Source organism: Apis florea, unplaced genomic scaffold, assembly GCF_048593485.1.
Source record: "Apis florea isolate Af1SG1 unplaced genomic scaffold, ASM4859348v1 contig_2272_pilon, whole genome shotgun sequence".
NCBI classification, from domain to species: domain Eukaryota; kingdom Metazoa; phylum Arthropoda; class Insecta; order Hymenoptera; family Apidae; genus Apis; species Apis florea.
The window spans coordinates 1,666,306-1,686,267 of NW_028256549.1; the positions used below are offsets into that span (position 1 = coordinate 1,666,306).

At 41.1% G+C, this 19,962-nt stretch overlaps 2 protein-coding genes across 5 annotated transcripts; one reads left to right on the forward strand and one right to left on the reverse strand.

The window, feature by feature from the left end:
• Positions 1–230: 230 nt before the first annotated feature.
• On the forward strand, positions 231–3,051 carry LOC100868912 (venom protease). Of its 3 annotated transcripts, none has more exons than XM_086902582.1 (7): positions 256–426; positions 778–922; positions 1,009–1,103; positions 1,165–1,426; positions 1,514–1,919; positions 2,037–2,236; positions 2,334–3,051. In XM_086902582.1, exons 1-6 carry the CDS (start codon positions 327–329, stop codon positions 2,196–2,198), a joined length of 1,170 nt encoding a protein of 389 aa, XP_086758708.1. In that variant the 5' UTR covers positions 256–326; the 3' UTR covers positions 2,199–2,236; positions 2,334–3,051. The 3 variants fall into 3 exon arrangements, with proteins under 3 accessions (XP_003692136.3, XP_086758708.1, XP_086758709.1); XM_086902583.1 differs by having other exon boundaries at positions 262–426; positions 2,309–3,051; XM_003692088.3 differs by lacking the exon at positions 2,334–3,051 and having other exon boundaries at positions 231–426; positions 2,037–2,307.
• A 180-nt stretch (positions 3,052–3,231) lies between these two features.
• On the reverse strand, positions 3,232–19,528 carry LOC100868794 (atrial natriuretic peptide receptor 1). 2 transcript variants are annotated; one of them, XM_086902580.1, is made up of 24 exons: positions 19,226–19,466; positions 18,957–19,127; positions 18,707–18,881; positions 18,388–18,596; positions 13,989–14,384; positions 13,503–13,617; positions 12,954–13,288; positions 12,024–12,115; positions 11,824–11,962; positions 11,672–11,753; positions 11,271–11,406; positions 10,659–10,736; positions 10,388–10,465; positions 10,107–10,211; positions 9,238–9,484; positions 8,801–8,959; positions 5,898–5,974; positions 5,741–5,832; positions 5,522–5,671; positions 5,251–5,443; positions 4,993–5,167; positions 4,783–4,881; positions 4,617–4,708; positions 3,232–4,531 (listed from the first exon to the last, which is right to left on the reverse strand). In XM_086902580.1, exons 1-24 carry the CDS (start codon positions 19,440–19,442, stop codon positions 3,815–3,817), a joined length of 4,329 nt encoding a protein of 1,442 aa, XP_086758706.1. In that variant the 5' UTR covers positions 19,443–19,466; the 3' UTR covers positions 3,232–3,814. The 2 variants fall into 2 exon arrangements, with proteins under 2 accessions (XP_086758706.1, XP_086758707.1); XM_086902581.1 differs by lacking the exon at positions 13,989–14,384 and having other exon boundaries at positions 19,226–19,528.
• Positions 19,529–19,962: the final 434 nt, after the last annotated feature.

Sequence of the window (19,962 nt, forward strand, 5' to 3'; positions counted from 1 at the left end):
TCGTCTCATTTCATTCTAAATCAATAATATCGCATGCGACAAAATAAAATATATATACGGTACATGGAAATACAATATTGTATATAATATATGACAATGTATAAAAATATAAATGCATTCTTACACATTCCAGTATAAATCAATGAATCAGTTTCACGATATTAGCGCCTTAATGTCAGCAAAACGAATAGCGCCTGTGTACAACTGGATTGCATATTGCAGCAGCGCACGCTTATAAACGAGCGCTCACGATTCGTTTCCGCTATTTTCTTCGTTCCGTGATTCACGATCGTTCTTTCTTGTGATTAATTTTAATTTGTTCAAAGATGCAGATCAAAAGAGAAATAATATCACCAACATTACATCTTTTTATTTTTTACATCGTATTGTTCGTTCCATCTTCCACTGAAAACAGAGACGCAACAGGTAAGTGATTTTATTCGTTTTCTTGCAACGATTGTTCGTAAATAACACTCTTCATTTTTTCATTGCATTGATGAAATAAATTAATTCTCACAGCAAAGACGAAATGTCCTACTATTCCATAGTAGAAAAACTGAAATCTACTTTTCTTTCTCGAAAATGTTATTTTAAGACAAATGTGCCACTTTTCATTTCAAACAAATCGACACAGATCTACGTTAAACATTTTTTTTTTACATCGTTGTTGAGCGAAATAATCGTATCTCCCAAACAAGAATCAATGCCTACTGATATATTCCTATCTATTGCCAACATCCGGTCGCTATCTCGTATCATTTATATTAATAACTTCAGAAAATTTCGTTCGAGGAAAGGATGATTTGTGCACCGGATTAAATAACGAAGCAGGGCGCTGCGATTATTTGAGACAATGTTTTTATCACGAGTACGAATCAAATTTCACGCTCGCCGTGATGCACTCATGCACGATAGGAAAAGCGTAAGTTTGAACAAACTTATGATCCAAACTTTTCTCATCATCCTCGTTAATTTAATTAAATCTCGTTAAATTAAATTCAAATACAGATACATGGGCATTTGTTGCTCGAATCGTTGGAACGGAATGTACAAAAAGGATACGGAGGATCAAAGTTTCGCCAAAGTTCTTCCGTTAATTGCGGGTACGTGCGGACACAATTCGATTAATTTCACTTACGTATACTTACATGTAATTGATTTTAGTGGACAGTAAGGAAAAACGAAACGAGGGCAGGATCGTTTGGACGGAAGAAGAGGGCGCGTCGAGCTCGTCTCGAAATCCGCAAGTGTCGAGAGGATGCGGGACAACGTTGAAAAGTCGGGGCAGATTAGCCGGTGGTAGGCCGGCCGATCCGACAGAATGGCCCTGGATGGTAGCTCTCCTCAGAGAGGACAAGTCTCAATACTGCGGCGGCGTCCTCATCACGGATAGACACGTTTTAACCGCGGCTCATTGCGTCGATGGGTAAAATTAAAAATTCCACAAACTTGATATAAATCTTTCTCGATTTAAAATTTAGAAATTGTCTTTTCTTCTTTCAAAAAAAAAAAGTTTGAAACCTCGAGACGTGAGAGTGAGACTCGGCGAATACGATTTCCAGTCGACAGAGGAGACGAGAGCTTTAGACTTCTTCATCGTTGAAATTCGTATCCATCCTGATTTCGATACGGCCACGTACGAGAACGACATAGCCGTGATCACGATGCACCGACCGACCATTTTCGACAGTTACATCTGGCCGGTGTGCCTGCCACCTGTCGGTCGATCGTTCGAGAACGAGAGCGCAATCGTGACGGGGTGGGGCACTCGATATTACGGAGGACCAGCGAGCACGGTTCTAATGGAGGTCGGTGTACCGGTATGGCCACGAGACAGATGCACGAAAAGTTTCGTCCAACGAGTTCCCAACACGGCTATTTGCGCCGGGTCTTACGAAGGTGGAGGCGATTCTTGCCAAGTAAAAAAATATTTATTGTCGGTACAAAAGATCACGAAAGACGCGAGTCTTTCTCTTTTCTCTGATGAGGTTATTTTTTTTTTCTTTTTCTTTTTCTTCTCATCGTATATCATATAGGGTGATTCAGGTGGGCCGTTATTGCACCAACTTGAAAACGGTAGATGGGTGAACATCGGGATAGTGTCTTGGGGAATCGGATGTGGAAATCGAGGAGTTCCTGGAATATACACTCGGGTCAATTTCTATCTCGATTGGATACTCAAGAATGCTGTGTTCTAGGCTTGAACATCTCTTTTCCAATGATTGCGTTTAAAATAGTAAATATAAATTAACGAAAATTATATCATTCTCGTTTAAAAATAAATTAAAAGTAAGTTAAAAAATTAAAGATTCGATTTTATCTATCGATTTCAGCGGAAGAGATACGAATCGTGGAAACGAAGAAACTTTATTTTCCTCGAATATCAACTGTTACATCTGTTCAAAAAAAGAGATTGACACGAATAGAGAGAAATTCGACGTTGCTTGACGTTGCGCTAATGTGTTTTGTATACTTTCATTTCTTTCACAGCGTGAACGCGCATATAAACAAGAAACGGGCGCGTATGCACGACTACGTTACGCGACTAGTTTTTCCGCATAACAAATAAGCAGATTTCGAAGATTCTTCGATTGAATTTCCATTGTGTTTCGCAATTGTGACTTTCGAACGAGGTCCAGCCTCTCTTTTTCTTTGTACACCGACATATACATAATGTAAAACTTTAACTTTGCGTGAGTATATATGTATGTGCGCACGCTTATGTGTTACGTGTAACTCATGCGTGAGAATCTAAACGTACGGAGTATCACAAGTTAAAACAGGTTGCCTGATTATCTTCGACGCGATAAAAAAATATTACAAACGAAATTTAAATGCTTGTCAATGGACGAATATGTCTTAATGTCGAATTCCAAAGGTTTTCTTCGGAATTTTTAAAATCACGGATTTTGTTTAAAATACGTTCCTCAGTATATGAATAATACTGTAGAAGATAATTAGCTAGCCTCTTTTAACATGATTATCTTGTATATATATATATATGTATGTATGTACATATCTTTTATCAACATGGGAACGCGCAAAAATTTACTATTTTTTTTCTTTTTTCTTACATTTCTGTTCGATTGGTTATCTTTGAAATTTATTTCAGATAACTTTCGTTTCTCGACAGAACACTTTTCGATCGAATCGCGAAAATGAATAGCGCTCAACAACATAAGCTGTAAATGGAACGAGGAGGAAGACAAAATATTCGATCGATTTTTCCCGACTTTCCAAGCTCTTCAGTAGCTTAATTAAAATTAATTTTCTCGTATTGCACGCTTCCATATTTTTCAATCGATTCCTGCACGCGCTAAATTTTACTTTACATGTCTCTCTTCTCGAATTTCGATGAACTTTTTTTTTTATTAAAAAGCATCGATCCTTGGAAAGTATTGGCGTTATCCGTCGAAATACGAGACGAATACTTGCAGAAAAAAAGAGAGAGACAGAGAAAGAAGAAGAGTGAAAGAATGGCATGAGAAGAAGGGAGAGAGAGACAAACTTTCGACCCTAGGAACTTATCTATCGCGAGGACAGAATTATCTACCTTCTCCTTCGAGGTGCATGTTGGTCCCTCCTTCCTTCGATACAATAAATAACGATCGTGTTCCCGTAACGCTCATTTTTTTTTTTTTTTTACTTCGAAAGAAATTCTTTCGAACATGTGGACCCAAATTTCGATCGGATAATTACCGATCCGAAAGTTAATCAGCTGCTACTCTACATGATGATACACGTATATCGAGGATGATTTATCCGACGGAAGATCGCAAGGTAAATGTGTGAATAAAAGAACGAAAGAAAGGAACTAAACTCTCGAAGCGGGTGTCGTGGGTACAAGGAGGGGTGCGCTCGAACCGCTTTCCGTGTGATTCGCCACGCTTTCGCTAGCTTGATAGGGCCGTCGCCCCTGTGAAACGTTGATCGACGATGTCGAACCGAGAGAATGATTACGAGACGGTGAAGCGGACGAACCGTTGCTTATCGTGCGAACACGACTCGTTAAACCGTTTCCCTTGGTAAATGTCTCTCCACCTTGTCTCTCCACCTTGCCCTCGTCCTTGCTACCGTCGTTCCAATCTCTATTTCTTCCACCTCCACCTCCGCCTCCACCATCTTCCTTGCCACCACCGCGGCCACCATCGCCACCACTTCTATCCTTGCTGCGATTCTGCAATTCCAGACTTCCGCCTTGACCACCAACCTGTTGTCGATGCTCTTGACCTTTCTGCTGACTCGACTGTATTCTTTGCTGCTCTTGAACCCCCTTTTGCGCCGCTCGATGATTTTGTTCTTGACAATTCTGTTTAGATTGAATCTCGTCCGATTTCGATTGCACTGTTTGATACGTAGCCACGTTTGCACGATCTTCGTGCGATCGTGGTTGATCGATCGACACTTGATTGCTCGTCGTTGTCATGGATGTTACTGTTGTCATCACCGACGACACGGTGATCGTTTCCTGAACACTGCTACCCAGTGGTTTTTCACCGATCAACCAATAGGTTGTCATCGTACCTTTACCCTGTAAATAAAACATTTTGAAAATTTTGAAATAGGAAGCATAGATACTGGATGAGTCGATGATGATAAATGATAAAATTTTAAACCTTCAAAGTAACCTCGCCTCTACAAACGAGTTCAAACGTCCCAAACGTATCTAAAATTTCTTTCGTCTTCGGGCTGACGTGGATTTTTAGAGCTACAAATGGAAAAAATACATATTTTTAAAAGATCTTGGAAAAAAAAAAAAAGATAAACCATACATCGCATTACCTTCTCCATTACTTTCCATCCTGGACGCGGTGTTCACAGTGTCCCCGAATAAACAGTACCTGGGCATCTTCAGACCAACGACACCAGCCACGCAAGGCCCTGAAATCACGACTAGTCTTTTAAATACGTGTTTACACGATTCGTTGTTTCCTTGCGATGCAAGGAGAAGTAACAGATATAAAGAGAAAAACATTGTCGAGACATCTTTACCGGAATGCATTCCAATTCGAAGCTTTAATTGCTCATTTGGCCTGTGACGTATTCTAAACGTCATCACGGTATCCCTTAACGCTAAACTCATCTTCGCGATTTCCCTGGCATGATTCGTCCCATTCCTCACCGGTAATCCTGATACCACCATGTAAGCGTCGCCTATCGTCTCCACCTAGAAAGGAAAATATTGTGAAAATATTTATATATACTAATTTGCACGTGTGAAGAGTGATGTTTGTTTGAAAACAACATTACTTTATAAACATCAAAATTTTCTATGATAGAGTCGAAACACGTGTACAGATCGTTCAATAAATCCACTACTTGAAGTGGTGTACTCTCGGCCGAGAGTTTCGTAAATCCTACGATGTCGCTAAAGTAGATAGTTACTTGATCATAAGTTTCGGCTATCACGCTCTGTCCAATTATCAACTGGGATGCGACAGATCTAAAAGAAAAAATTTTACTCGACAAAATATTCTTTCTTGAAGAAGAAATCACGAATAACGATTATCCCTTCATTTACTTTGGTAACAATTGATACAGAAGTTCCTCGCACTTGCGTTTCTCCTCCAGATAATCCGCTGTACGTTCCTCCACCAACGTTTCTAAATTCGTCGCATATTGCTCCATACGAGAGAGCAGATTATCGAGAATGTTGCTGCTCTCGTAGTCTCTGAAATCGTATAAAATATATGATAAAATCGACAGTTCAATAACAATAACAATAACACAAGAAACTCACTTGTTAATTTTCCTTATGGTCTGCTTGAGCGCGGGAAAATCTGGTCTGTCTGCGGCGTCTTGCGCCCAACATTTCCTCATCAAGGTAGCCACCTGCAAGACGTATCAGGTTTCAGTTTATCGCCTCAGTTAAACGCTCTGAAATTGCGCGAGCTTACCTCTTCCTCGACCGCAGCATCGTCGATCGCGGGTCTCAACGGAGAACCACCGCCTCTTTTCACTCCTTCCACTATTTCTGAAACAAACAAAGAGGAAGAGAGGGAGAGAGAGAGAGAGAGAGAGAGAGAGAGAGAGAGAGAAAAGCTTCCGAAGAAAGCATATTAACAGAAAGTTTTGTTCTATTTCATTACGCGCGACATCACATTTATACGATTAATCAGGAAAGATACACGTGTAACGTGTATTGTATGGCGCGTCGGTTCGATCGTTCCTCTTACTACTACCGTTCAGTGAAACGAGTCTTGCCTGGTCGAACGACGATAAATGCTTCGCTCGAAGAAACGTGTGTATACAAGGTTGCGAGATATACATGGTGATTCTCTAGTGAGTGGAAATTAAAAATAACCTAATTTCCAATGTCTGTGAGTATTACTTTTGACAAATCTTAGAGTTTAGATGATTGTTGTTGAAATCAGTGATGGGCAAAATTTAATAATTGAAGTTACTTCGACAATTTGTTTGTTCAAAACATAATAATAAATAAAAATAATATAAAGTGTAGTGGTTGAGGTTATATGAAAAGCTACGATCAATTATAATAGCTTCTAGAATAAATGTTATTCGAGCATTTTAACGAGCAATTACTTAAAGTAAACTTTATTTTTAATTAATTACTTTCTCAACGTTAATGCTTCTCAACGTTCTGGTTGAAATCGAAATTTCGAGAGAATTAATTTGTAATTTGGAAAGAAAGTATATGGAAGAAAATTGCGACAAGACTTTGCAGAAGAAGAGTAACCTACTGTGCCTGTACAAATCCTCCAAGAAGGCGTTGCAAGTTTCGCAGTTGAGGGTGCAATGAGGCCTACGGACTTCGAGTAAGGGACTGACCGCCCTTCGAGGACTGGCCCCGCCGTCGGGACTGGTGCCCGGCATCGTGGGCAAAGTTAAACTACTCGTGCTCGACGTATTGCTTCTCTCCGCCATTTCCTCTCCTTTTTTTTTCTATCTATCCCGATCACCAAACCATGTTTCTATCCATCATCCATTCAAAATTTTCCACTTTCTTTCTTCTTTCTCTCTCTTTCTCTCGCCATACATTCCCTCCTCACATTTTCTTCTTCATTCTCGCTATCCGTACACGCGCTTTATCGTGATATGAAACATGAAAAAAAAAAAAATGTAAAGATTAAATTCTACTTCGATGTTTAAATTCTAATGATCGAGAATATAAAAGGCGATTATTTCTATCGTATTACACACGATTTTCTTTTCTTTTTTTTTTTTATTTACGACTATTTCCCATCCCTTTTTGAACAAAATCGCGTAAAAAGAATAGAATAGTTCCGTAATAAACGAGTAAATAAAACCGATATTACTTTCTCGCTTTTACGCAACCCATTGTTTTCGCTCGTTTTCGTGTCCGAGGAAATAGCGTAACGAATTCCACGTACAAAAGAAAACGATCGTTTCAACGCTTCGTAACCGTTAATCGTAACCGTTTTACAAAAGAAAGAAAAAAAAATATTCGATACAATCTAATTCTCGCTTCACGCCAATGAAAACGAATAATTCCCAGCCATCACCGAGTTATATTCCGTTTATAGTTTTCGTTCCGTACGAAGTAATCAATTAATCGTCGGATCACTGGATACGAAATCAGGGTAATTGGGTTCGAAAAAGCGGGCACAGGGGGAGAGAGATGAGTAGACGAGAAAGAGAGGGAGGGGGAGAGAGAGAGAGAGAGAGAGAAAGTCACAACAAGGGCGCGAGGGGGAAGAGAGTGTTGTGGAAGGGCGGCAAGAAGGGGGTGTAGGAGTCGAATATCGAGCAAAAAGGAAAATCGGGCCGCGTAAATGGAACGGTCGAGCGATTGGTAAACACAAGCGCGTAGTCGGACGCAGGCATGCAGCCACGCAGCAGCAGCAGACACGCAAACAATCGAGGCACGCAGCCACGCAGAAAGGCACACGCGCGCGCGCACACACACACACATAGACACACACACACATAGACACACGCACACGCGTCCTTCCTCGAAGGGTTGACACGGTTAATTAAACCATGGTGGTGGTCAGACCGACTTAACCGAGGTCCTGACCCCACGGTTCGCCGTACCACAGAATATTCTCTAGTGTCTCTCTCTCGAATTTCACGTGTCGTCGTCACACACGATCCTCCTCTTCGTATCCATATACGAGAAAAACAAAGATCGAAACGGTGGAAGAGAGTGAGAAAGAAAGAGAGATAGAGAGAGAGAGAGAAAGAGAGAGAAAGAGAAAGAGAGAGAACGTGGTTAACGTGGATTCGGGAGAAAGGGAGGAGGAAAACGGAGAAGCGACGAGGAAGCACGCGCGTGGCGAAGGCCGTGGTACGTTCCAGGACGCGTGAAAGCTTCGACTGAGCTTTCAACCCCGGTCTCGAAACGTTCCCAGCCTACTTGTGGCACGTTCCATCCTTTCATCGATCCTGGCGTTCGCGAAAACCGAGGTTGCGAATGCTCGTAAACTTCGTTACCGATTGATCCGACCAGGCGTCATAACTCCGTTCCAACCAGCCATTTTCCCTTCTCCTACGAGCCGCCCGTCCTCCGTCTCGTTTCGTTTTTATCGTTTCTCTCGTTGTACCCACCCGACCACCACCATCGCGTCGTCGCGACGTGTCGCATCGCGGTCGATACGAAACTACTGCTCTTAGAAACTCCCTTACCGATCGTTCGCTCGATCGGTCGGTTGATTCTTTTTTTTTTTTTTTTTTTTTTTTTTCTTTTTCATAGTTAATTCGGTTGAAAAAGTAAAGAAGAAGGAATATACGTGTATGCACGTACGCAAGATTACTCGAATATATTGAATATACTAGAAAAACATATGTGAATATATAAAAAACATATGCGAAGACTTACCTTGGGGAGAAAAGTTGTAATCGTCGCCCAAGTAAAATGGTCCCTGGCGTACCACGATCTCGTGAACGATTATGGCGAAACTGTACACATCGCCCTTCTGAGTGCCCTCGGGTGGCCGCCTTTCCACTCGCAATAATTCCGGTGCCGTCCACAGCTGCCCTGTTCAAACAAGAATATTTTAAGGTCGCGACCCTTGCTACATTCACGCGCCTGCACGATAGTGTACAGATCTGCTTGAAAAATATATATATATATATATACAGCTAAACAACCGGCCAGTGTGCACAGAGGGAACGAAAAAGAGACAAAGGTGTGGTTGTGACACGATCAGTTTGACCCGGTTCCTTTGAACGCGACTCTCTTTACACCCACCTGCTTTATCCCTTTCCCCCTCGATTTATTCCAATAAATGAATTCGGCTCGAAACACTCGCTCACCCTTCCAAAACGCGTAATTGTTCTTTTCGACTTCCGCCCCGCAGTAAGTAGGCCTCCTCAGCTCGTGCAATCCAAAGTCGGCGATCTTAAGGACGAAGCGTGAATCGACCACGCAGTTGGACGATTTCAGATTTCCGTGGCTCTTCACCTCGGACGCGTGAAGATACACCATCCCTCGCACGATATCGTGGATCAACGATCCACGGAACACTCGATCCAATTTGATCTGCTCGTTTTCTAATATATCCTGTTTTCCAAGGGGGAGGAAAATATCGGCCATTAAAAGTCGGGTTGAAATTCATTCTCATCAGTGGAGAGACTCGGATGGATATTAGAAGAGGGAAGGAGCGGAAAAAACTTTAATCTCGGGAATTCGATTAAATTTTTAATCGAGCTCGATAACGAATGCATGCCGCGGACGCGGGGGCCACACATCGACCTCGGCCAAAGTTAATCCCATTTCCATCTCTCTCTCTCTCTCTCTCTCTCTCTCTCTCTCTCTCTCTCTCTCTCTCTCTCTCTCTCTCTCTCTCTCACACACACACACACACACACACACACACACTCACTCACTCACTCACTCACTCACTCACTCACTCACTCACTCACACACACACACACGCGCGCACGCACACACACCTATCTCACCGCGGATCGTGAGATGGGTGTACATGTGCGTGTACGTGTATTAACGGCCAGCTGCTTTTATCGGCTAACTTTCGTATCAACAGCTTTGTTACATTCCCTTCTTCGTGTGCAACCCCTCGTTACAAGCGTATTTCAGCATATACGAGTTTCACAAGTTGCGAAAAGGAAATTAGAGCGGGCGATTTAAGCGGGACGCGTGTAATGAAAATTTATGGACCAACCTGGAGAGATCCTTTCGGGCAATATTCGGTCAAAAGGCAACAGTACGGTGGTTCGATGCACGCGCCGTAAAATCGTACCAGGTGATCGTGTTGAAGATCCTTCATCTGTGCGCGCAAAAAGAAGTAAGATCGAGAATTAAGTTTGAGATTGGGCGCAACTTACTACCCGATTATCGTCTCGATAAAAATTTCTTGAAAAACTTTTGAAAGTTCCTCCTCCCGTTTGATGGGACGTTTAAAAAAGAAAAAAAGGGGGGGGGGGGAAATTTAGAAAAACTCACCCTTTTCAATTCCAGCAACAAAGGCCGCGAGATCTCCACCTTTTTCCTCGGTATAAGTTTTATGGCCACTGTAGAGTTCTGCGGCGAATCGTATTACGTATTATGCATTATGTGAAACGTTAATTACTTTTCGCTAATTATTCGATCCGCGAGTGAAAAAGATTAATAATGGAAGGCAAAAAGAGAGAAGAGAAGAAAGGAAGGAATGATACGCGCAATAAAGTATTTAGAGAATTTAAGACACGTCGTTTTACCATCAGTAAGGTCGAACCTTGTAAATTCCGGTTGGAATGTAGACGTTTCTGTCTACTTCACCTGGCACACTGATATTTTCGTCCGAGTATATGGTCTGAAAGAAAATGACGTTTCGTTTTGATTGACGCTACGAATTGGATTTAAAACGCCTTCTCTCCATCGCGTAAAGAATATCGTAAGAAGAATATCGTAAAATATTCTCTCATACGCGATCTTATTTACGCGATCCAAACGGCTATATAAAAGAAACTTTCGACCAAGCATTTTATCCGCTTCTCTTTACACTATTTACAATATATATTTTCGTATTTTCTTTCTAAAATCCTTCCAAAAATTCGATATAAAATTTTCCACGCGTAAAAGCGTATACGCTATACTCGTTTTCCCATTTTTTTTCTCTTCTATTTTCAAACGAAGCTTCATAATTTCGAGCAGATTTTTTAAAATTACGTTCTCACTTATTTGAAAAGAAAAAGAAACAGCTTCGAAAGAGTTGATAAATAATTGATAAGGAGCACTCATTACGGAGCACTCCAAGCGCTGAGAGCATTTTTCTTTTTAAACGAAAAATTTCATATTCATAAAACGGCCGTTTTATCACAAAGTGGAGGTAATATTTCTCATTCACCAGTTGGCTACCGCGCATCTTGTTCGCGATCAACGAAAACATGGAGCCCCGGGTTTTCGCGTTCGGCACGAAGATAATATCGTTCCAGTGCACCTTCCACGTCATAGAAGCTATTTCCGCCTCGAGCTTAAAGTGCCTGAAAATAAGGAAAGAAAGGAGAATAACTTTTTTTCACGCGCTTCTCGCGTGTGATAAAGAATTTAAGAAGGAAGGATTCGCAATCGTTTCGATGCCATAACGAAAGCTCAACCGTCTCTTCGATTCTCACTGTATCCACATCTCGAAATTAATAGGATTAAGGGCGGGGAGAAAAGGCGAGGAAGAGAAGAAACGAGGCCAATTCCTGTTTCTTGATTCAGAAATAGGCAAGCTCGATCGATTAATCTACTGCTACGCCTTACCTGTATATGAACACCGAGCCAACGAAGAGGAAGACGACGATAGAGCTCAACACCATCGACAGAATCGCGTATCCTGGAAGAGCTGGAGTAAAAGAAGAAGCGTGATGAATATGATCCACCTTTATACATAGTAGATTGTCGAAAGGACTTACTATTATCAGGGCACAGGGAGCCGTCGAAACCGCAAGTGGGCGTATCAGGTGGCGGTTTTGATCTGCCACCCGACCAATGAATCCGTTTCCCAGCAACGTATTGCAACGTCTTATTGGCACCGTAGTAATTGGCCACGATCTATACACAGAAATATGCAATTAACAGGAACCTCCGATATTTATTTATCTATTTATTTTACCTCGAACTTGGACGTTTCTGGATTCATGTCGAGAAGGGAGTAATCCGCTATTCGATCCCCGTTCTCGTCGATGTTCACGTCTCCAGTTATACCTATAATCAAAACAATCGATAGCCTGCGGCTCGATGATGGATGGAATGATTACGAGAATTTAACACGTTCGTTTGGGCCCAGCGTGGTTCAGTTGAAATTTTCTGGGCCCAAGTGTTAGTGTTGGAAAGCTAGAACGTAAACCAAAGTAGTTTTGATACTTTTATTTTCTATATTTTAGAATAAGTTAATTTAGTTGAGGTATATATATATCGCTTCTTATTAATCATCCGAATCAATTGCTCTCAATGCATCTACTTCTACTTCTTCCCGTCCGTTTTAACCGTTGGAAGACTTTCCAAAGTCGATCTTAAGTATTCCGGTTTGAGTATAAGCCTCTAATTGGCCTGTCCAACTTCAACTAAGCTCTGTATATTATCGGTGGAAATTCGTAACAACACTGTGTTACGGTATAATTTTAGATTTAAAAGTTTACAGAGTGATAACAGATCATACTTGTCCCTCTTTTCTGTTTCTATTCTTCTTAAATTTCAAATTCTGCGATTATTCCATTAAATTTCTTTTAATAATCGCCATCTTACATCTTTACTGATGTAAATATACGTACGATATAATTACATTCTCTTGTTACTCGATTGGTAACCTTCTTAAATATAAATACGAGTTAAAATCTTATTTTTCTTGAACAACCAAAAATGCGCACCGCGCTCGGGAAGAAAGATGGTCAGCGGCAACTCTTCGATGCTTTTCGACAGATGTTTATTGGAAAAAGAAACAAAATATCTATGCTACGTTTCCAGAGAAGGATACGTCTAATTGCTCGTCGTACAACATGTTGTAGTCGCGAAAGGAGATTGAAAGAAGATGGTCGCAGCACACCTTTGAAACTTCTGCCCCACATTTTCCGTGTGAGATCACCGCCGTCCAGGTTCACTCTGCCGGGATGTTTGGGCAAGCTCTCGTTAAGCGCAAGGGCGTAAAGTATGACCGCGTCGTAGAACGCGGTGACGAAAGTGGAGACCGAGTTGGTGCCGAAAGTGAAGTTGTATCTGTTTTGCGCGAGCGCCTTCACCTCTCGCGAAAAATTCAAATACTCGATATTGTCGGGGGTTCGGGCGGTGACCGTTAACAACGCCTGATAAGCTTTCCGCGCCTTTTCGTTCCTTTCCTCCGTGTCGCCCTCCACCCTCCATGGCTCCTTCGAGTTGTTATCGCTGAAACAATCAGATATTCACGTGACATTTTGAACTTCGTTTGTAATTTAATTTCGACACGAAATTATACGTTGTGTAATTTTTTCGAGAGGGTTTAACAATCGATGGTTTAACAACGCGCATGTGAACTCGAGCGGTGCGGTTTGCGGTCGAAATTTAATGGCTCGAGAATCGAGAGGGAGGGGAGACTGTTGGTTGGTTCACGAGTTGTTACCTGGACGAGAGTTCTATGGAAAAGAACACGTATTCCCCGGAATCGACCATTCCAAGCTGTTCCGCGGCCAAAAGGATCTCTCTGATGGTCGTCGAATTGGCACACATCACCACGACTGAAACGAAGGAAAAAGAAAAAAAAAACCTGTTTATCTTTCTATCTGCGTTCCCGTTTATTCCGCGAGACGAGACTCTCTGCCAATTTTAACCGTCGCGCCGTTACTTCCCCGCATCGGATAAAAAGATATGCTCGTAAAATGGTTAAAAATTCGTTAAATTCTGGCCATGATGTTAAAATTTCGACAATTTTATCTCTATCGAAAGAATCGATTCTTTTTTTTTTTTTTTTGGAACAGTTAAACTGAAGGAGAATAAGGCTATCTCTATGCGCGATACAAATGTTCCCAAGCGATATTCGCGTTTAACGAATCCTTTGGGAATAAATCGAGGGAGGGGAAAAATCTAAACTTATCTGATCTGAACTTACTTCTGGCGGATTTCGCGAGAAAAGCGAGCAAATCTCGATAATCTTCGACAGTGGTCATTTCCTGGTTGAAACTTTTGTGAACCGACGTTTGACCGAGGGCCGTGAAAACAGCGCCCAAAGTAAAGTGGCATTCCGAATTGCCACGGCTGCTGGCCATCGCGTGATTGTGATAAAGCAGACCGGCGATTTTCCATCCGAATCGCACCAAGATATGTCTGAGCGCCTCGCCTACCAGCCGATGAGAACCCATCATTCTGGTCAACGTTGGATAATGCTCGCTCTTGTAACGGAACGCTTCGGCCTGAGCACCTGCGGTCAACACGGGGATACCCCATACGCCGGCGTATCGGGCCACAGGTGCTATCACGTAGTCGCATACAGGGCCGAAGAAAGCATCTGAACAAATTATAAAATTTTCGTTCAAACCGCGTTTAAAACTCTTCTTACTGTTCCCAATCTAGTTACTATGGATCGAGGTTCATAAGGGATGTATTTCGATACTTCGGCTGAGTTCGGGAGGAATCGGGCGAGTTCGGGAAGAATCGGGCCAACTTTGAAAAAAATCGGATGAACTCGTAACTAATCGGATGAGTTCGGAAGAAATCGGGTGGGTTCGGATATCGAAGTATCGAAGACGAATAATTATTATTGATACAATATTGTCACAATATTGTTATTGTTTCTATATTATTAACATTATTATGCGCCAACGAAAAATACGTGAGAATCGAATAAAAAAAAACGAAACGGGAGAAATTGCAGAAATTATAAGTCGAAGCACGCACATTACATTCAGTTGGATTAAAAAAATGTTGGAAAGAAAACTGGGAGAAAAGATACGATACAATACGCGCGAAGAATCATGAAATAAATTATCGTGTTGAAAAATTTATGCGATGAGAGAATGCGACCCTTGATGCGATTAGCGTTAAGAAGAAAAAAGAATAATTCCTCGTAAAGATCTTTTCATTCGATCGATACGATGATCGAGAATTTACGTCGAATATAGAAATTTCAATTAGCGCGTTTGAAAAGATGGAGTTGAATATATTCGTGCATACGTACACGTGTGTCGTGTGTGAAAAGAAAAACGGTCACCGCTGATGATTCCCGCGTGTTCAATCGAGACCGCTTTACTGCTTCTCGTCACGTAAACACAGCTTAACACGATCGTCGCGCGATATGAAGAATAGTTGGATAAAAGAAAAAGACACCGTTAATATTCGTTTAACCGAGAGAACGATTCAGCCTCGATGGTTATCGCGAAAAAAGACGACGATTCAGTTAATTGGCGGTGGACCAAAAAAAAAAAAAAAAGAAAGAGGGAACAGAGACAATGATCTTGTACCAGTAGAGAAGCAATTAAATGGAATTGAAGAGATATGTAACGATCTCCTCTGTGGCAGAGGAAAAAAAGAAAAAGAAAAAGCGAGCATCAGACGAGAGACGCGGTCCAATAATCGATGAAAAATGGACGAACACAAAGAACGTGATATCAGTCTGATGATTTTTAATTCTACGATTTGCTAATGAATCTAAGCACATCATTGAAACCGTTTATTCCGTTATAATTTTTTATCTTAAATGACAAATTAAAATAACAAAACTGAAAAATCCATAAGATCGATCTCGATCGGTTTGAATCGAGTCAACCTCGAATCGTAACCGTGAATCTTTTGATGTAATTCGATAACAACTTTCCGCGATAAAACAAAAACGAAATGACGAAGAAGAAAACACTCGTAAACAATTCTAATTATAGAATTAGCGATAAGGGAATCGGTCGGTAATTATTTATTATTTAGAAATTTTTATTGAAAAAATTTATCGAAAATTGAATTTATCGAATTGGTCGATATCGAGAAAAATCGAGAAAACGAAAAAAAAAAGAAATATTAAAGGACGAATGACCTGCGGTCCGGTTGATGTAGAACTCGAACGCGGCTAATGGGCCGTACGTGCTGGAGCATTGCGAATTTCGATGATCAACCGTGATATTCCACCCTGGTAGAAGTCCTCTCGCAGAGCTAACTGCCTTAACCGCGAGTAGAACAGCTGGCAGTATCCGCGGCAAGCTTTGTTCGTGATGAAAATCGGCCGGCGCTATCACTGCCAGTTTCACCTCTGTTTTGAATGGTAATCGTGTTTCGATACACTCGTTCGCCCGTTGTTCGATTACGATATTATTTACACTGGCACTAGCAAACATCGCCGTCAGAAACAAAATCAACTGCACCGATAAATCGCTTCCGCGCTTTTGCATCTCGTTTCCGCTTTGATCGATTGCTCACGGACGACATTCGAATCCGATTACTTTCGTTCGTGTCCAATCATTCCTCGACGAACGCTGTCTCTTTGAAACTCATTTTCGTCCATGTTTATTTTTTTCTGACTCAAACATTCCATATTCGCTTCTTATTAACCGTTTAAAATCCTTATGTCGCGACAAAAGTATCGATAGCTACAACGATTTTCTACCGTTACTATCGAAAATCAATTAATCGATGATAATCGATATATAATTGCGAATCGAAATCTATCTATACGATGGTACACTTTACTATGCGTAGTGCGATGATTGCGCGCGCATGAGAAATACGACCGTATAATAGAAAAGTTTGCGCGCGAACCTTTGGCCATGTTGGTTAAACGAATTTTAATGAAAATTGTATCCGATTAAAGAATCGAAATTTGCGCTTCTTTCTTCTTTCTTTCACACGGGCAAACGCACAACACGCGTGTACACGCATATACACGATCTCTTCTGATTTTTCTTTCTTTTTTTGCCGAATACGTGTCACGCATCGATATTACAATTAAAAACGCACAGTGTGATTTCTTTCGAAGAGAAAGAAAATTTGCAGACGAAACGAGCGAGCTTGGACCCACGATGAAACTGAGCTAATCTCCAAAGCCCTCCCGCTTTACTCTGAATCGCGCCTCCACCGATGCTGAACGATCGTTCTGTTTCTTTTTCTCTTTCACGATTCTCCCTTTCTGTCCTTCTCTCATTTTCCGCTTCACCCCTCTGGTGGAAACCACGCACCAAGGATAGAAGTCCGCGCTACACCTTGCTGCGCCGATTCCATCGAAGATAGGTAGGAGAAGGTCAAGAACGCATGCGTCCCATTCGTTCTCTCATTCTTTCATATGATATTAATGCTTCATATTTTTCAAAATTTTATTTTATAATTGTACCGTTATTATCATAATCGCTGAAAAATCTATTCTTTTTTGCAACCTGTTCTTCTATTTTGATTTCAATAAATAAGAATGAATACAACTTATCGACGAAAGAAAAATGATTTGCATTATCGACGAAAGGTATGTCCCTTATCGACAGAAGTAACAAGATTATTAGGGCGAGTTATCGTTTAAATATGAAATTTAGAAACTCGTATATCATGATTAACTGGTAAACGGTGAAAAGAGAACATTGACTAGGATAAGAAAGATCGATCGATGAAGCCTTGTAACACTTTAAATGGATATCAATCGCGTGTATGTTTTTTTTTACGTTATTTGTTAAGAAAACGTTTAAATATAGATGTTGTGACGCGTCCATCTCATATCGTACCGTAACAGAGCAATAATAGAAATGCTATGTCTCACTGATGATAAGGTCGTGATAACACGCATAGGAAACAATGTGATAACATCAACTTTAATTATTGATACGAACAATGAGATCGATGATCGTAATTCTATTTCCCTCATTTTCTTGATTGAACACGAAGAAAATATGAAAATGATGAGAAATGAAATCGCGACAATGACCGAACAAATGAATAGAACAATAATGACAAGATGTGTCGGTAAAAATTTACATATCATTTGCATTGATATGCAAAGTACAAAAGCGTTAAATTATCATGACTCATTGTTATGCAAGATATATCCGCTAAAATCGTTCCCTTTTAACGATGTTGATTCGTCGATGTAACAGCCCCGTTCAGCTACCATGATAAAAAGTGTACTCAAAGTCGAAGCATCAAGATAAAAAGTGCGCGGTTCAATTATGTTTTTATCTCACTTACTGTGTAGGTATATATATACACGGAAATGTGATATGCGTCTTTTCTCGTCTTTGCATCTGTTTCTCGTACGATTTCGTCTAAAATCGTCGTATCGTGTTTATTCACATGCATCGGAAAGATCAGAAGGAACGTTGAAATTTCGACAGAGATATTTCTCGTATTGGTACTCCAATGATCATTCGCGGAAACGCATTTGCATAAACGTTTACAATATTGACCGATGATACGCGAAGCGTGTCAAAAGATGATGTATGTTTCGATATATATGTTGGTACTTAACAGCGACGGTTACTCTCGGAGAGGTTATGGTCAAAGATTCTCGTCAAGTCGGTAAAAAGAGAGAAAATGCTCGACTAACTTACCACCGTACCAATTGCCCACGTGATTTTGCAACGCCTCCGGATAATCTTTAGGGACGGTGGTTTCGACATCGAACGTGCCGAACGTAAAGTTTGGCTGCTTCTTGATAAACTCTACCATGGACTTCATCATTAGCTGACAAGTGTGTCTGCCGGCGAGCTGACTCTGCCCGTTAGTCGCGTAGACCAGATGCACTTTCCGCCACTCGTATCTGCGGTAACGTTACAAATTATCGAAGCTGAAGCTAACGCAAAAGTTTGTGAATCGGTTTCAAATTCATTCTCTCCAGCTGATTTTCTAGCTGATTCTTCTTCCATTTACCGATTCATCAAAGCGATGAAGAAATTGGCGAGATCCCTGAAGGCCAAATTTCCAACTCGGGTCGTCATAAAGTATTCGTCTTTGCATTCTGTTTTCTTTTGCGTAAAATCGAAGGTGAATCCACCGGTAGTAATTAACGGCGCACCGAAGAATTTTACCACTCTGCCAACGGCCGCTGAATTAAAAAAATCGTACTTCCTTTTGAACATATGAAACTGTTGATAGATCCGCGATAGTATACGATACTTACCTACGCAATAATCGCAAGCAGGGCCGAGGAACAAATGTACACAATTCGAGAAGCTATCGATCGCGCCAATTTGGGCGTACGTCGCGTCGCAATGATCGTCTTGCGAAAGAAACTTTAATTTCAACCAAGAAGGTAAAAGACCTCCCTTTTTGGCTTTATAGACGGCCAAATCTATAAATTGAATCAATGACAACTCTCGAGACAAAGAGTATTGTTGCTAGTATTACTATGAACGTAAGAAATATAATGACGATCCGAGGAAAACTTACCGAGAACTGGAAGAACTTTCGGCAATGCTATATCAAAGCTTGGATCAGCTGGTAAAAGGAGAGCTACTCTCAATTCACAGGTACTGCTACCGTAATGATTTTCTTTACAAAGAGCTTCGCAGTCACGAGCCAGTTGTACTTCACGACAAGTCATTTTCCCATTCACCGGACACGTTAGCCAGGCGATCGTCAATGCGATGATCCAATTGGTACCCATGTATGTGATACGTTCCTCTATACGACTCTTCTTCCTTTATTCACGTTTCGTATACTTTTCTTCTTTGAATCGTTCTGCTATTCCGAACACTTGAACGAAAACGACGAAACCTCGTTCATCACTGTTTCGCTACTGGGTCGAATTATACGACCAACGATTCCCCTTTTCGAGTCCATCCTTTTCTTCGTGAATCTCCGCCCTCTAGTTTCTTTTTTCGATCGTTACGCCGTCGATCAGGATGAACCAATTATCCGGACTCGACGATTCGAAACATTCCAATCCTGAAGAAACCGCGATGCGATTTATTTAGCACTCTCTAATTATTTTCAAACTCTTCTTGTTTAATAATATTTAAATATTTTGAATAAATGGCACTTAGTATAAGATCATCAGAAATGATACGGTCCGATCCAAATTTCCAGTTTCATCGATCGAAGTAGCAGCGAAAGTGAATTTGGCGGCTCGCGTTACTATTACACCCTTCTGTTTCACTTTGTCGGTGAAGTGGCGCGAGATTGAC

Excerpts from the sequence above, each read along its gene's own strand:
- LOC100868794 (XM_086902580.1), bottom strand. The coding sequence starts at position 19,442 with ATGGGTACCAATTGGATCATCGCATTGACGATCGCCTGGCTAACGTGT. Across the intron at positions 18,597-18,706 it reads TTCATCGCTTTGATGAATCG|ATACGAGTGGCGGAAAGTGC; the intron begins GTAAATGGAAGA and ends ACGTTACCGCAG. Across the intron at positions 9,485-10,106 it reads GCCCGAAAGGATCTCTCCAG|GATATATTAGAAAACGAGCA; the intron begins GTTGGTCCATAA and ends CTTGGAAAACAG.
- LOC100868912 (XM_003692088.3), top strand. The coding sequence starts at position 327 with ATGCAGATCAAAAGAGAAATAATATCACCAACATTACATCTTTTTATT. Across the intron at positions 923-1,008 it reads TCATGCACGATAGGAAAAGC|ATACATGGGCATTTGTTGCT; the intron begins GTAAGTTTGAAC and ends ATTCAAATACAG. Across the intron at positions 1,920-2,036 it reads GTGGAGGCGATTCTTGCCAA|GGTGATTCAGGTGGGCCGTT; the intron begins GTAAAAAAATAT and ends TATATCATATAG.